The 16,378-nt window shown below is 52.1% G+C and overlaps 2 protein-coding genes across 2 annotated transcripts; one reads left to right on the top strand and one right to left on the bottom strand.

The window, feature by feature from the left end:
- Positions 1–10: 10 nt before the first annotated feature.
- Positions 11–5,478, bottom strand: Spata33 (spermatogenesis associated 33). Its single transcript, XM_027933231.2, has 3 exons — positions 5,352–5,478; positions 5,113–5,265; positions 11–367 (listed from the first exon to the last, which is right to left on the bottom strand). Exons 1-3 carry the CDS (start codon positions 5,386–5,388, stop codon positions 156–158), a joined length of 402 nt encoding a protein of 133 aa, XP_027789032.2. The 5' UTR covers positions 5,389–5,478; the 3' UTR covers positions 11–155.
- Positions 5,479–5,568: 90 nt separating this feature from the next.
- On the top strand, positions 5,569–14,965 carry Chmp1a (charged multivesicular body protein 1A). Its single transcript, XM_027933090.3, has 7 exons — positions 5,569–5,656; positions 8,440–8,459; positions 9,887–9,964; positions 11,298–11,444; positions 11,859–11,987; positions 12,554–12,741; positions 13,364–14,965. Exons 1-7 carry the CDS (start codon positions 5,650–5,652, stop codon positions 13,383–13,385), a joined length of 591 nt encoding a protein of 196 aa, XP_027788891.1. The 5' UTR covers positions 5,569–5,649; the 3' UTR covers positions 13,386–14,965.
- The last annotated feature ends 1,413 nt before the right edge of the window (positions 14,966–16,378 follow it).

Here is a 16,378-nt window from a genome sequence, read left to right as displayed (position 1 = left end):
AGCTGCCAGCGGCCCTAGGGAAGGTAAGACCAAGGTGGTCACTGAGGCAGAACCTAGTGGACTGAGGGCACCTTGGCTCCAAAGGGGCAGGATGGCCCTTTGCCTGTGTGGCTGAAACTCAGCACACTGAGTCATGACAATTCAGGGGCGCTTGTTTATTCTTTAGTATGCAGATCATAAGCAGCTACTGTACTGGGGTTCCTGTGTCGGTGGTAGGGACCCCAATCAGCCTGTTCCCGAATGGTTCTCTGCTCTTCATTTCCAGTGGAACAGTAGCTGATTAGAGTCTCATTTGAGGCCCGAGTGATGATGATCTGCGGAATGACAAATTTCTTCTTGTTCGACTTTTGCTTTACATCAGGTTTCTCTAGAGGGAAGAAAACATCCAGGCATTTAGTGGCTGTGTGGGGAACTTCCACAATGCAGACAAGGCCTGTCTGGGGCCAGAATAAAGGAATCGGGCTTGGGGTTAGCAGGAGAGACTGTGCACGGAAGTTCCAAAGCTCACATGGATTCACAATGCAGCCACAAGGGTCCTTTCCTTCAAGGGAGAAACAGGAGACTTTCTAGATTTCCTGTGCCCTAGGGAAACAGCTGTAGGGTGGCTTCAGGGCAACAGCACAGGAAGGAGAGGATATAAAGGCAGTTCTGCCCCAGATGCCCAGCATCCAGAGGGTTATAACTCTGGAAAAACTTCTGTACAGATCTCTACCCATCAGAATTGCTAGAAAAGGCTGTTTCAGGCACTGCCGTTTGCATACTCCTAAAGGTGACCGAGTTTGTCTTGTTACAAGGTATGAAAGCCAAGGAGCTCCCAGCCTCCTCCCTCCACCACTGGCTCCAGGCTCCCAGGCTGGGGCCTGTGGAAGCCCAGTGAGGTGCACAGACAACACAGTCAAATGCTGATCATGCCCTTTTGGGGCTTGCTTTGCTCCCTCAATTCCCTTAATGCTGCATGAGCCCAGTTACAGGGGAGAATGAGTGGTTAGTGATATCAACATGGCTTTTATTATTTATTTTGTAGCACTGGAAATCGAACCCAGGACCTCATGCATGCCAGGCAGGCCTCTCGCACTGGTCTGCTAAAGAAAGCCATTCTGCAGATGTACAGGTGTATCATTCTCTGGCACGCACATCCTAGCCTGTTTTGGAGACCTGGCCTTGTTAAGTCGCCAAGGCTGGCTTGAACTCACAATCCTTCTGGTGAGCTTCCCAAGGAGCTGGGATTACAGGCCTGCTCAACCATCCCTGGCAGACCTTCAATATTTCTTTTTCTTCTTTTCTTTTGGTATCAGGGGTTGAACCCAGGGGTTCTTTACCACTGAGCTACATCCCCAACCCATTTATTTATTTATTTATTGTTTTGATATGAAATCTCACTAAATTGCTGATGGTCTCACTAAGTTGCCCAAGCAGGAATCAAACTTGTGCTCATTCTGCCTCAGTCTTCCCAGTCGCTGGGATTACAAGGCAAAGCCACTGCACCTAGCACCTTGAATATTTCTTTGTGACATCCTTCTTTGAGGTTTAGAAAAATCAGATTAATATTTACATCATTTTATTCTAATCACTCTTGACCATCTGGAAACTATCTGCATATGGCAAAAGGCTACAATCCAACTTGTGTTTTCCTTACAGTGTTAGGCAGTTTTCCTAGCATCATTCATTATACAGTTCTTCCATTTTCCGCTTTTTTCCCTTGATACCAAGCATTAAAGTTATTTAGTTCTTTTTGCATACTTTTATTGGTGTGTTATAACCATACATAATAGTTACATTTTTATGTATTCGTACTTGGACACAATATAATGATATATTTGGCTAATGTAATTCCCACCTATTTTTGGTGCCAGTTTTATTGTACTCTCATTACATACACACACACACACACACACACAGCTTTTCATGTTTTCCATTTCATTGATCTGCTTGCTCTCTTTGTACTGGAACTACATATTTTTTTTCCAGATATGAAATCAACCCCTTGATATCTTGTCTCTATGTTTCTTTACCACATCAAAAGGTTGACTGCAACACTGGACCTTTGCTTCTGTCCAGTAAGTCTATGTCACAAGATGAATCAGGATTTAGAGATGTTTAGCATCTCTTTCTTTTCAAATTACAACAAATATTTGGAATTTACTGCTGCAGTCTCACATGTTCTTATCATAATAGTGGCCAAAACTGAAAGACATATTAAAAAAAAGACCCTGAAGTCATCCATACTTGCCATTTATTTAGTCTGGTTTGGAGAAAAAGGCAAAGAATTCTGGAACTACATTTTTAATAACAACTTTTGACATATTTTTAAAGTTTTTATTTTTAAAATATTTATACATTCATAGAAAGTTGCAAAAGTAGAACAGAAAGTTACTGTATACTCTTCACCCAGTTTCCCCCAATGATAACACCTTTTATATCTGAGTTAATATAAACACTGGCATTGATCCAAGGTGTACAGATACATGCCATGTAGTCACGTGACCCCACCTTCATCAGGACACAGGACTGTTTCCCACCAGACATCCCCACCACTAGTCTGTTCACCATCTCTATAATTATTACACAAATGGAATCAATCATACAGCATGTGACCTTTTGAGACTGGGGTTTTTTGGTTTTTTTTTTTGGTGCCAGGATGGAGCCCATGGCCTCATACATGCTAGGATTTAACCTAGGGGTGCTCTACAACTGAGCCACATCATCAGTCCTTTTTGTTTTTTTTTTTCCTTTTGTGTGTGTGTGTATAGTACTGGGGATTGAACTTGGATGCTCTACTAGTGACCTATATCCCTAGACCCTTTTGTTTTATTTTAAGACAGTATCTCATTAAGTTGCCCAGGTTGGCCTTAAACTCCTAGGCTCAAGCAATCCTCCTGAGTAGCTGGGAACTCACATGTACACCACCATGCCCAGCCAAATTCAGTTTTTTCTTTTGGTACTGGAGATTGAACCCAGGGGTGCTCTACCACTGAGCTACACCCCCAGCCCTTTGTAATTTGAGACAGGTCTTGTCCAGTTGCTGAGGCTAGTGTAGACCTTGCCATCTTCCTGACTCAGCCTTCTGAGTAGCTGAGATTACAGGCATGCACCACCATGCCCAGCCTAATTCTTTTTTCTTTTTGGTGGTGCTGGGGATTGAACTCAGGGCTTTGTACATGCTAGGCAAGCACTCTCAACTGAGCTATATCCCCAGCCCCCATTTTTTTTTTAAAAGGCATAGACAGAGGTCTATTTAGGAAAGTGGATACACATTCAAGGGAGAACAGGGTGGGGAATGGCAATCTCAAAAGAGAGCTGCCGGGAACTGGGGCTGTGGCTCAGTAGTAAAGTACTTGCCTAGTATGTGTGAGGTACTGGGTTCAATTCTCAGCACCATAAGTAAATAAAGTTCCATAAACAACTAAAAATATTAGAGAGAGAGAGAGAGAGAGCACGCATGGCGCGCGAGAGCTGCCTTTGGACTAAGCAAGGAAAACACAACCCAGGGAAAATACAAGCCATCTCCAGAGGGAGAGACAGTAGCCCATTGGTGCACTGGCCCAATTCAGTTGTAAGAATGTGTCCACCATCCCAAGAAGTCCTCTTGTGCTGAGTGTGACCAATTCCCACTCCTGCACTTGGCACCAGAAGGTCACTGAGCGCCTCTCTATGTATCTGCTTTTGGACATTCGGATATAGAGCATCATCCTGTAGTGCCCTGTGCACTTGGCTTCCTTCATGTGGCATCATGTTCTGGGGTTGTTCCACAGTGCAGCACATCAGTGGTGCTCCCTTGTTACTGTCGAGCACGTTCTACCGTGTGGAGGAACCACACTCTCCCCTGTCTTGAAATTCATCTTCACTCTTGTTCCTTGACCTGCTGTTTTCTCTTCATGTCCCTGCCTCCGAAAAGGTGCTGTGAGACAGCTGCTGCCTGGTGCCTTTCCAACAGGCAGTTCCTTGCTGGCAGGGGTCTTGCCCACTCCAGTGCCTCATGGGTCCTCCAGTCTCTGGTGAATTTGCAAAGCGAGACCATCCTAGACAGGCAGAGCAGCTGAAGGGAAAGGTCTCCTTGCTAATAGACAGTGAGGAAAACCAGGGGCCTTCTGGCTATCTGAGGACTATGGCAAAAGACATCCTTGATATGAGGGCAGCAGAGTATAACATGCCAAGTCCTTGTCAGGACTTAGTCAGTGGTGAGCTGATGAGCAGACCATTCCGAATGCTCAGTAGAAGGGTGATATCTGACTCTTCCATCATTTGTGAGACTATGACCTCAGTTGAATTTGGTGGCTTTTTTGTAATTGTGGCTAAAGGCACCCTGAGAGACAAGGGCAACCCTAGGACTCTGGCCCTTCTCAGCCTCCTACCTTCAAGTGAGGAGTTCCTGAATTTCACGTCCAGCCTGTATCCCAAGCCCAGTGCCTGAACTTCACCCTGCCTCCTGCTTGTGGCCCCTTGATGACCTACATCCTGCCCAGCCAGTGTGCCATTTCTCATCTGACCCATGAACCCCATCTCATCAGATAGAAGGTTCTGTTGTTTCCAACTCCTGGGTCCTTCTGGAATCCCTGGTGCCACAGCCTCACTGGTTCCCAGCAGATTACATCAATGGACCCAGGACAGATCTCCCTTGGCTCTGTGCTTCCCTCAACTAGCCTCCGTGCTGGAGCCAGACAGACAGACTTTTCCAAGGCAAAGCCCCATCACACTTCCCTTGTTTTAAATATTTAACAGTCCCACTCCACAGTCGGCAAGACCAAGTGGAGGGAAGACTGTATTCAGGCTTCTTCCCGCAGTTGTGGCCTCAGTCCCTCCACTCCACATTAAGCTGCTAAAAGGGGACACATTTGCTAACTGCTTTGCTCCTTTGTCTCAGTGGTTGGCTCCTCACAGCTGCACTCCCGCCGGGCAGTGCCCCGGGTTCCATTCCACACTCTCACAGTGGTGCCAGATGACACCTGGTGGCTTCTCCCCAAGTCCTCTGGACTCTGTTACCTACCTAAACTCTAAGGGAACTTACCTATCCATGAAGAGCTGGATATCACTTCCCACCCAGAGGCCCTGAAGCGAACCCCCCCCCCCACGGCCAGGGCCTGGACACTGGACCCCGTCCCGTGGCGAACGTACCTTCCGACGAGGCAGAAGGCCTCTCGTGCTTGGCCGACCCCTTCCTCAGGAAGTGGCTGTCCGCGAGCTTCTCGGTCTCCAGGGAGTGCTTCTCCGACAGCCCATCCTTAGATTTCGAACTCGAATAGGAGGAGCCCTTCCTTTGCTCCTCACCTGAAACACACGCACAACCGTCAGCCCGCCACCCGGGTCGGGGCGCGGGCTCCGGGGCGGCCCGAGCAGCGGCGGGCGCCCTTTACCTTTCCTGGGTTTGGGCTTGCTTTTCGAAAGTCCCATAGGTGAGCCCGCCGCCCCGCCGGCGCGGGCCGGGGTCCCCGCGCCTCCGCGGCTGCGCGCCCAGAGTGGCTCACAAAGCCCTTCCGCGAGCCGCGGCGGCGCCGGTCACCACGGCAACCGCGCGCCTCGCGCGATCTCGTCCTCTCGCGAGAGCGGCTGACGACCGGAAGCGCCGCGACCCGGAAGTCCCCGCCCGGCGTAGCGGAGAGGTGGGGTTGAGTCGCCTGCGCCCGGCCCAGGGCTCCCGCTGTCGGACTGGCCATGGACGGTAAGGGGCGGCGGCGGACTCCGGATCCCCGACCTGGGGTTTGTTCCCCGGGCGCCCACCCCACTCTGGGCCCGGGAGACCCGACCTCACATCCCAACCCAAGAGACCGTCTCCTGGGCCCCGACCCCACATCCCCACCGACGCCGCCCCCGGCCCGACCAGGAGACCGTCTCCTGGGCCCCGACCCCCCATCCCCACCGACACTGCCCCCGGGCCCCGACCCCGCATCCCGACCAGGAGACCGTCTCCTGGGCCCGACCCCTGGTCACATCCTGACCAGGAGACACCACCCCCCTCCCAAGTCTTGACCTCGCCTTCCCAGGGGAGTCCAGGCCTCCTTTCCTCTAAACTTGGCATAACGAGTGAACAGCGTGTCCACTTCTGCCCTTGGGGCCCTGGAATGCCTGGCCAGAGGGTACCAGGAAAGGTGCAGTGGCGCTCCATGACCCCAGAACACCACTCAGAGAAATAGGAAGAGAGCTCTAAGGGCCGGGCACAGGGGTAAGCCCCAGACCTCAACAGCAGCTATTTTGAAACTGGAGCCATACGCCCCATTCTGCAGGTGGGGAAACAGGTTGGAAGGGAACCACCGACCCGGCAGTCTGACTCCCTGGCCTGCCTTCACTTTGGAGTGCTCTGGGCCCAGGGATTCCAAAGAACAAGAAGAATCAATGGCAAAATTAAGCTGCCTCCATTTGCAGAAACATTTATGGGGTAGTGTGATAGATTTAAAACATTTTTTTTTTCAAAATGCTTGGGTAGAAAGTATATAACTATGTCATTGTCATGAAGAAAATGTGTTGGAATTCTTTATAGACCACCGTGGAGTGATGAGAGGTAACACCTAACCTAACTGCCCCCACCTCCTGAAGAAAAAGCTCTCCTGGTTCTTTTGAGGAAACAAGTTTTGTTGTTGTTGTTGAAAAATTATGTATTAATTTACTTTACAGTAGAATGCATTTTGACACATTGTACACAAATGGAGAACAACTTCTCATTCCTCTGTACATGGTGCAGAGTCACTTCAGTAGTGTAAACATACATTTATTTAGAGTAATAAAGTCTGTCTCATTCTACCATCCTTCCCATCCCCACAGTACCACCCCTCCCCTCACTCTTCTCTACAGAAATCAAAATTCCTTCATTCTTCCCTATCCCCTTGCCCCATTATTGATCAGCATCTGCTTATCAGAGAAAACATTTGGCTTTTGTTTTTGGGGTGATTGATTTATTTTACTTAGTATTACATTCTCCAGTTCCATCCATTTATCTGAAAATGCCATACTTTCATTTTTCTTTAAGGCTGAGTAATATTCCATTGTGTATATATACCACATTTTCTTTATCCATTCATCTGTTGAAGGGGAGGAAACCTTCTTAAGCCAGTTTCTCCAGCTGTTTGTTCTACATGGTTCATGCAGTCTGGATAAGGACCCTGAGGCTGGAAGGGAGGGGATTTTGCCAAGTGGGATGGACTGGGCATCATGGCACTGATTTGCTTGCCCATGTATCAGGGTAGCTTTGTTTTCCACAGTCAAAGCCAGCTTTGGCCTTGTCCAGGCCCTGGCCAGGCCCAGTGGCACATGCCTGTAATCCCAGCTACTCAGGAGGCTGAGGCAGGAGGGTCAAGAATTCAAAGCCAGATCAACAGATTAGTGAGACATTTAGCAACTCAGCGAGACCCCGTCTCAATAAAATTTAAAATGGGACTGGAGATGTGGCCGAATGGTTAAGCACCCCTGGGTTCAATCCCAGTACTAAAATATACACACACACACACACACACACACACACACACATTTGACCAGACCCTGTACTGAGAAAAGATAGATTGCTAGGTGCCCAGAACTCAAAGGGGATCCTTGATTGCATCTGTGGAATGTACGCTTATTCAGGGCCGAGGGGGGTGACCTTTCAGGAGCCAGTTCTTGGGATCCTCATTCAAGGCTGGGGGGTGATGAACCCTTCAGAAGCCAGCACTCAGGACTTTCATGCTGGGCCAGGAGAGGATGGATCCTTTGGGACACACATTCTGGGCTGGTGGGGCAAACCCTTTTGGAACCAGTACTCGGGTTTCTCCTTCTGAGTTAAGGTAAACCCTCTAGAACCCTCTTTCTGTGCTGGGGTTGAACTCTCCGGATTTAGAAATTTAATAAATTTATATCAATCAGAATCTGCCTGGCCCTTGAGTTGTAGTGAACAGGCAGTGAATTAGGACAACAGTGGATTTGTTCAAGACACTCCGTCTGCAGGGTGGGCGGGCAAGGTAACCTGGTAACAAGGTAACCTGAAGCCATGGCTTAGAAATGGCAGCTGCCATGGAGTCAGTTATCACTTGGCTATTTTGATCCATTTACCTTTGGGACGATTGAGTACATACAAAATGGACTGTTAGGTACTGAACATTATTAGGTTGGGAAAGAATCCCAAGGGTCTTTTGTGAGGTTGCATTAATTGTAAACCACCATCTCAAGTTTTCACCACGGCCAGGAGCTGCCTGCGTTACATGATCTGTCCTCATACCCACCCCACATTCTCAAAAAGGACACTGGCTAAGGGAGTGTCTGTGTTGATTACAGCCTTGCAGCCAGGAAGGGCCTGGAGCTGGCCACCAGTGTATCTTCTGACTCGTGCTCAGGCCCTAGCCAGTGCTGTCAGGTCTCAGTTCTGTGCAAGCTCCTAGTGTCTGCAGGGGTCTCAGTGAGCCCATCTGTTTGTTGGACTTGCTGCTTGTCATGTTTCATGAACATGCAATCCTCAAACCATGTTCTCTTTCTTTGCAGATACCCTGTTCCAGTTGAAGGTATGTATTAAATGACCATTTGCCCCAGCCCTGTCCTGGCGATGAGCAAACGGGGACAGATGGTACAAGTCACACTCAGAATCCTAGTAACAGAGTTGGGACAACTGCTCAGACTGCTGACCAGAGACAAGTTGTTGAGCTGGCTCTGTGCAATATTAATTGATTCCTCTTTTCTGGCAGTAGATCACTCTAGCTCATCCATGAAAGACTGAGTGTATTATCTCTCAAGAAACAAGCTTGGTGTTGTGGTTATGCCTTGATGGCCCTGCTAAGCAATTAAGCTGTGGCCTGAAATGCTTGAAAGTCACTATCAGAGAACTGAGGATGGTGCCCCTCGTGTTGGGGTGGTGTTTTCAGCTTTCTGATAACCCCAGGCTCGTTCCTCACTTTTCTTTTAAAGGACCCACACTTCATCATCAAGGTTAACGGTATCTTGTTTCTCACTGGACTCAGGTTGGGCAGGAATGGAGTCCACAGACTACCACATGTAGCTCTCAAGTGGCCTCACCTCACACCAAGTCTTTGTGAAGTACTGCTGCTGTGGGCACAGGCCCTCAGGGGATCAGTTGCATGGAAGACCAGTAAGCCAGGCCCCTAGCAGTGGTGGCAGTGGCTAGGACTGGTTTTGGCACCAGGCAGCTGCAGAGGTCCTGGGGTCACGCATCCTGGTAGTGGTGGTAGCAGGACAATCAGGTTTCTGGGATCTGTCTGCACAAGTATTCTGTGGAAATTATTATATTTTCAGGTTTTGAGAGGTTTTGTTGTTGTTGTTCTGTGGTGCTGGTGATTGAACCCAGGGCTTTGTGCATGCGAGGCAAGCACTTACCAACTGAGCTACATCCCCAGCCCATGGGTTTTGAGGGTTTTATTGGTTGGTTGGGTTGGTACCAGGGTTGGTATCAGGGTTAGTTGGGTTGGTACCAGGGGTACTTTGCCATTGAGCTACATCCCCAGCCCTTTTTATTTTTTGTATTGAGACAGGGTCACGCTAAGTGGCTTAGGGCCTTACTACATTGCTGAGGCTATCCTTGAACTTCAGAACCTCCTGCCTCAGCCTCCTGAGCCATGGGGATTACAGGCAGGCGCCACTGCACCTGGCATCTTTAGTATTTTTATCTAGAATTATGTGTTACTATTTGGGGGTGTCCTGGAACAAGTTGGAAGCCTTACATAAACAGGATTTGGGGTCAGCCTTCCATTCTGGGGAAGGGCTTGGATTAGGATGTTTGGGGAGAAGACAAATGTTTTAGAAAACCTGTCAGAGGCATCTCCTTCCTCAAGCTATTGCAGTCTCAACCCCATGATGGTGGGCTTTCTGCCTTCTCAGCTTGTGGCCAGTCCAGGGTGGCAGAGGTGGAGGGACTGGGGAGCGGGACTTGGAGGGTGGACCTCAGGCGTTCAGCTCAGAATGTCTTGGTTTTCCTCAGTTCACAGCGAAGCAGCTGGAGAAGCTAGCCAAGAAGGCGGAGAAGGACTCCAAGGCGGAGCAGGCCAAAGTGAAGAAGGTGTGCGACGTGTCCAGCTTCTGATTCTGCCTTCTCCGTGCTTTTCTGTTCCGTTCTGATGCTGTCTTCTAGAACCGCACTGTGGCTTCTGATCCCTGCCATATTCACTTCCCATCTGAGACCAGCAGTCTTGGGAGAAGGGGCAGTTCCTGACTCCACCTTCCTGATCCGTGGGGTGTGCACATGGGAAGATGAGTGCATAGCCTCTGCTGGTTCTCTTTAAATGTCCATCCTGTTATTCCTCTGATATTCTGAAGTTGCTTTGCACTAAATAATACAGGAAGTGGGCTCTACCTGTCCCTGCTATGATCTCATCATTCTTTTCTGCAGAGCTGGTGTCCAGGGCATCAGGGTTTGGGCAAGGGTACAGTGGGCCTCCATGGGGTGTGGTAGGGCTGGAGACTCTCTGGGGGCCTCTCCTGGGAGAACCCTGAGAAGGCAGGGCAAAAGGAATGTTGGGGACCCTTGCTTTTGGTGGAACTTCCATTGAAACTTTACTTACATTACTTCCTTGTCTGGGGATATAGCTCAGTGGTAGAGCACTTGCCTAGCATGCAGGAAGCCATTGGTTCAATCCCCAGCACTGTTTAAAAAAAAAAAAAAAAAAATTCAAAAAAAGCCAGGCGCACTGGTGCACACCCATAATCCCAGCTCTATGGCAAGCTGAGGTAAGAGGATTGCAGATTCGAGGCCAGCCTGGTCAACTTAGTGAGATCACATCTCACAATGAAAATAAAAGGCAGGAATGGAGCTCAGCAGTAGAGCACCCTTGGGCTCAATTCCCAGCACCAAAACAACGAGAAAACCTTGCCTCCTTGGTGCAGTGGCCTCAGGGATGTTGATTTTGGCTTCCCGGGCAGCTGGCCACAGTCTGTGTGACAGTGACCTGTGCCATTCCTGCAGCAGTGGCATCTACTTTGGACTCAGTGCCTCTGCCTCTCTCCTCTGCTTCTGTGCAGCAGTGGCTGGGGTGGGCTGCAGCAGGCCAACCACTCTGGAGGGCCTACTGCATCATCTACCCTTGGGCTCAACCCATGCTCCAAAGTGGGCTTGAGGCTTAAGACATCACAGTTCTGCAAAGCTCACAGATGCGGGGTGGGGCGGGGGAATGCACTAAGGATGGGACCCAGGGCCTTTGCATTCAAGGCAAGGGCTCCACCACTGAGGCACACCCCGGCCCTCACAAACACTGTTGATGAGTGTACCTGGCACTGAAGGGCCTCCCCGCTCCATGTTAGCAAACGACCCCCTGGAGAGGGTATCACCAGGCTCCTCCTAGCCAGTGTGCAGACAAACTACCAGTTTCCCCTATAAACTTTTCCCCTTGAATCAGGCCCTTCAGCAGAAAAATGTGGAGTGTGCCCGAGTCTATGCTGAGAATGCCATCCGCAAGAAGAATGAAGGTGTGAACTGGCTCCGCATGGCATCCCGTGTGGATGCAGTGACCTCCAAGGTGCAGATGGCAGTGACCATGAAAGGGGTGAGTGCTAGGGTCCTGGCGCTGCTTGTGCTGACTGAAGCAGGAACAGGATCTGGTGGCTGGTGTGGGGCAGCCCAGAGTGTAGGGAAGCTGGGTCAGAAGGGCTGAGGCATGGGGAGTGCTGGCTGGACACAGGAAAGTGGGCTGGGGTCCTCCGACAGCACGAGACGCAGAGCCTTGTGGCCAGACTCATCCCAGCTGATCTTGGGACTCTCACTAGCCCCTCTGGAAGAGGTGTAGGCTTGCAGCTCCACCATGTCCTCCTTGTCCCGTAAGTGGCCATGTGCTTGTGCGTTCAGTTAACAGCATTTGCTAAGGACCTGGGCTCCCATCGGAGCTCAGAGGACATGTTCTTGGTGGAAAACCCTTGCTCACCTTAGTCCTATTCCCTTCCCCAACCCTCTCTTATCCCAGGTGACGAAGAACATGGCACAGGTAACCAAAGCACTGGATAAGGCCCTGAGCACCATGGACCTGCAGAAGGTCTCTGCCGTGATGGACAGGTTTGAGCAGCAGGTGCAGAATCTGGATGTGCACACATCGGTATGTAGTGCCGTGGGAGGGCTGGAGGGTGCTCAGTCCCGTGTCGCTGAGAGTCTTTTTTTTTTTTTTTTTTGGTTCTGGGGATTGAACTCGGGGGGGCACTCGACTCCTGAGCCACATCGCAGCCCTATTCTGCATTCTGTTTAGAGACAAGGTCTCTAAATAAAAGTGAGTTGCTTAGCGCCTCACTATGGCTGAGGCTGGCTTTGAACTCATGATCCTCCTGTCTCAGCTTCCCGAGTCACTGGGATTACAGGCCACTGTGTCTGGTGAGAGTCCTGTGAGGTGGTCCCTGCCAGGACCCCGAGAGGGCATGTAGGGAGGGCCAGGTGGGAGAGCGACGAGCACACAGAGTTGCAGAGAGTGCCTCAGCACTCGTGTGCACAGTAGGGGAACACAATGAAGGAGTGGCAGGAAGGGGTGAGGGAGCAGAGAGAGCGTCCTGAAAACCTTGGCATGAGAAGGCGCGTGTGGGTGGAGAATGGAAAATGAGGTGGGGCCCTGTGGGGCTGTGGAAGGCTGCTGTAGCCCTTTCCCCGACTGACCAGGATGTGCTCCGCCCCCAGGTGATGGAGGACTCCATGAGCTCGGCCACCACACTCACCACGCCTCAGGAGCAGGTGGACAGCCTCATTGTGCAGATTGCTGAGGAGAACGGCCTAGAGGTGCTGGACCAGCTCAGCCAGCTGCCCGAGGGTGCCTCCGCGGTGGGGGAGAGCTCTGTTCGCAGCCAGGAGGACCAGCTGTCCCGGAGGTAGGGTGGTGCCCTGGCGCAGCCGTCCGCCTGTGCTCTGTGCTGTGAAGGCAGACACAGGTTGGAGACACTAAAGGCAGTTTGGGCTGAGGCTGGGCACAGAAGGCTGTGTCCTCCTCCCTGCAGTCAGAGCGTTAGTGCGGGTGGTGGATCTTCAGCTCAAGGAACGCTCCTGTCTGGGCTCTCACACGTGTCTCCTCTTCATCTGCCTGTGGCCAGCCCTGCATAGAAGGCAGTTGGTGTCCGATGTGGCATCACAGGTCTGTGTGTACACAGCTCACTTCAGAAGCGGAATCTTGGCTGAATGCAGTTGTACACACCTGTGATCAAAGCTACTTGGGAGGCTCAGACAGGAGAATCACAAATCTGAGACCAGCCTCTTTGAGACCCTGTCTCTCAAAGTCAAGAGGGCTGGAGATGTAGTTCAGCGGTAGAGCACCCTTGGGTCCCGTCCCCAGGACTCGGCTGTTTTCTGATGTTCTACTCCTGTTGTCTCAGGGTGACCTTAGGAAGCTGAGACAGGACAGGGCATGAGCTCGGGGCGGGGCATCTGGCATGTGGACACAGTGCTCCGCTGGCCCTTGCCTTTCTTGTCTCACGTGACCCTCCGTTGGCTTCCCAGGTTGGCTGCCTTGAGGAATTAACTGCGCCCCGACGTGCACTGGCTCCCCTGCTCTGTGATGTGCTGGAGGCTCCTGTCCTTCCTCCCCACTGTCTCTCACCTTCTGATCCTGCACAACTGCAGCCGGCAGCCATGGCCTCTCAGCTCCTGCTGCCTGCCGGGCCAGGGTGGACTCAGAGCTGATCCTGTTCCTCTTAGATTGGACAGTGGGTCTGCATCCTGGTGTTGAGTTTGTGCACACTGGTGTGGGTAGCTTTGTGACTCGGGCGGACCCTGGAGCCTGGCATGCTGCCTCGGTCCTTCACTGTGCACAGTTGATGGGACTGGCCAAAGGATGTGTGTGGACTTGAGCCCAGTGCTGTGGGGCCCTCACGCTCCAGGGGCTGCACCCCTGCTGCCTACTGTCAGCCAGTGGGGATTGGGGCCACCCCTGTGCCAGGCAGCTCCTGGAGGCCTCCCCTTTGACAGACAGCCGGCCACAAGAAGGTGCCTGTGGACCTGAGTCCAGCACCGCTGACACTCTGCTGGGCATTCACAGATGACGACCACCTTCTGTGGTTCAGGGCTGAGGTCTTGACCATACTGCCAGCTGCCTGAGCCCTGCTGGGGCCTCTGCCCTCGCCTCCCTCGGTTCTTGGAGGTGCCCAGTCCCCCGGACACAACAGTCGTCCAGGTCCAGGTGTGCCTACCTGGGGTTCTCATCCTTGCTGGGCAGCTGCCTCTGGAGGTGCCTTGGGCCACTGGGCCTGAGCCCTGTCTCCCACAGCGCCCACCAGAGCTCCAGGCTCCTCCAGCCACATGACCTCTTTCCTAGGGCCTTTGCCAGTGCCTCCCACTCCTCAGTGGGTGCCACAGTTTTGTCTTTCACTGTAAATTAGCGGGCACTCCCCTGGCCACTGCCCCACCTGCCTCCTCAGCTTGGATGCCAGAGTGGCTGTGGAAGGGAGCTGGGACAGCTGTCTCCAGGGCCACTGCAGGCTCTTAGAGGGCTGCTGCGGGAGCCACGTGAGACGTGCGGGGAGGCCTCGAGGGCTGGGCACCAGCTGCTGTCTTGTTTTTTCTGTTTCCTAAAGTTTACTTAATGCCATCAAAGTTCTTAGGGTTTGGGGGGTTTTTTTTGTTTGTTTGTTTTGGTTTTTTTGCCAAAGTAGAAAGCCGGGTCCTAGTTTTCTCAGCATGGGTGTGGGGGACCAGTGTTGCCCACCCAAAAGACCCATGTTCAAGTTCAGCGATGTGGCAACTGACCAGAGCACACTGCCCTGGGTTCTGTTCTGGACGTGGAGCCCTGGTATCCGTACAGTGGGTGGTGCTGGGGGAAGGGGTAGCATTGGTTGTTCCGAATGGGGTTGGTCAAGGCACTGTCTGGTTGTGGTCCCACTGGGACTCTGGAAATTGACCTGCATGCTGGGTGTTGAGAGAAGAGCTGATGTCTCCTGGGGAACAGCCTCAGGGAGCTCCCAGAGCCCCACTGCAGGTGCACTGAGGTGCAGAGGTGTGGGTGGCACTGGCCTGCAGGGGTGCTGGGGCTGGTTCACCAGAGGAGGGTGGGTGTTTGCCTTTTTCCTAAAATGCTGTTGTAAGTAAATAAATTGATGCCTGTAATCTGCTTGAGCTTTGCTTTGGTCTGAGAAGCCCAGTTCCCATCACTACCTGAAGCCTTCAGCATGCTGCCGGGAGGCACCTTGCTGCTAGAGCAGACACAGGCCCCTCTGCATGCCCGTCCAGTTCCTGTTTGTGTCATCTTGCAGTGCGAGCCTGGCCCTCACGTCCACCTCTCAGTGGGGAGTGGAACCACACCCCTTGCCAGCAGGGGGCGTTCCCCTCTGGGTGAACACCAGCCTCGTTCCCCATGCCCTCTCAGGGTGGCGGTCATCTTTCTGGTAAATCCCTTCATCTGCATTCCATTGTGGGAGCCTTCCCACCCTGCACTGTGCCTGCAGAGGAGAGGGGACCTGCCCCAGAAGCCCCATTGCTTCCAGCCACATCTCCTGTGGCCTCCGTCTTGTCCTGGCAGGAGCTTGGGACAGCCAGATGCAGGTCCTTCAAGGAGAGAGCTGGCAGGTGCCACCCTGCCAGGGCACAGCCAAGAAACCCGCCTGCACCCAAGCCACCTCTGCAGCCTGTTCCCAGGACTTCCCCACCCCTGGTGGGTGCTCTGGAAAGGCCTGCACGTTACGGAAGAGGCAGGGGTTTAAGGAGGTCTCCACGCAGATCTTTTCAGGTTCTTGACCACGTCACAGGAAAGAACTTGAAGGTGAGTCAGATGATAACAAGAAAGGAAGTGCTCTATTGAAAGAGCACAGAGACAGTGTGCTGGGGCAGCCAGGCGGCCGCGGCTTGTGCTGGCTAGAGACGAACCTCCAAAAGCAGGGGTTGGCTGCAAGGGGGCGCCCGATGTGGGGCCCCGCCCAGCTTCTCTACCATCTCGCCCTGCAGCCAAAGGGCGTGCAAGCGCATGTGGTGGTCACCTGCACAAGCACAGGGTATCTGGAGGTCAGGCTGCCTGAAGGCAGGCTGACTGGGGTGTGGTCACTAGTTAGAACACTATAGTCCTGCCAGATGCTAGTAGGGCCCTATTACTGAGTAGGAGGCCCGAGGCAGGGGGGATTCCTGCAGTGAGGTGAGACCGGCTCACTCTGCACACGGGGTAAGCCCTCTGCACCCACTGCCCTGTTCCTGTCTCAGCCCACACCACATCATCAGGATGAGGGATGACCGAAAAGTAAGGTGGTGAGCAGGAAGCGCTCTCCAAATCAGAAGTGCCTGGAGGGCAGGCAGGTGTGTCCCTCTGGGTGCTGCGGTGAGACCCTAATGTGGGTTGGGTCTCTGTGGAGCCAGCATGGCACCAGTTATTTCTCTGCAGCACAGGATGAGCCCAGTGGTGCTCTGCCACTGAGCCACACCCCCAGCCTCTTCAGCTTTGGGTTTTTTTTTTTTATATTTTTTAATATTTTTCTAGTTGTAGATGGACACAGTATCTTTTTTACTTTTTATTTTTATGTGGTGCTGAGGATC

This window comes from Marmota flaviventris, chromosome 18 (genome assembly GCF_047511675.1).
Source record: "Marmota flaviventris isolate mMarFla1 chromosome 18, mMarFla1.hap1, whole genome shotgun sequence".
Lineage (NCBI taxonomy): Eukaryota > Metazoa > Chordata > Mammalia > Rodentia > Sciuridae > Marmota > Marmota flaviventris.
This window is presented reverse-complemented; position numbering and strand designations above follow the sequence as displayed.

What these genes read in the sequence shown, in the direction of transcription:
- Spata33 (XM_027933231.2), bottom strand. Translation starts at nt 5,388, where the DNA reads ATGGGACTTTCGAAAAGCAAGCCCAAACCCAGGAAAG. An exon ending in CAAGCCCAAACCCAGGAAAG is followed by an intron (nt 5,266 to 5,351) that starts GTAAAGGGCGCC and finishes CGTGTGTTTCAG; the next exon opens with GTGAGGAGCAAAGGAAGGGC. An exon ending in GCCTTCTGCCTCGTCGGAAG is followed by an intron (nt 368 to 5,112) that starts GTACGTTCGCCA and finishes TCTTCCCTCTAG; the next exon opens with AGAAACCTGATGTAAAGCAA.
- Chmp1a (XM_027933090.3), top strand. An exon ending in AGCAGGCCAAAGTGAAGAAG is followed by an intron (nt 9,965 to 11,297) that starts GTGTGCGACGTG and finishes CCCTTGAATCAG; the next exon opens with GCCCTTCAGCAGAAAAATGT. An exon ending in GAGGACCAGCTGTCCCGGAG is followed by an intron (nt 12,742 to 13,363) that starts GTAGGGTGGTGC and finishes TTGGCTTCCCAG; the next exon opens with GTTGGCTGCCTTGAGGAATT.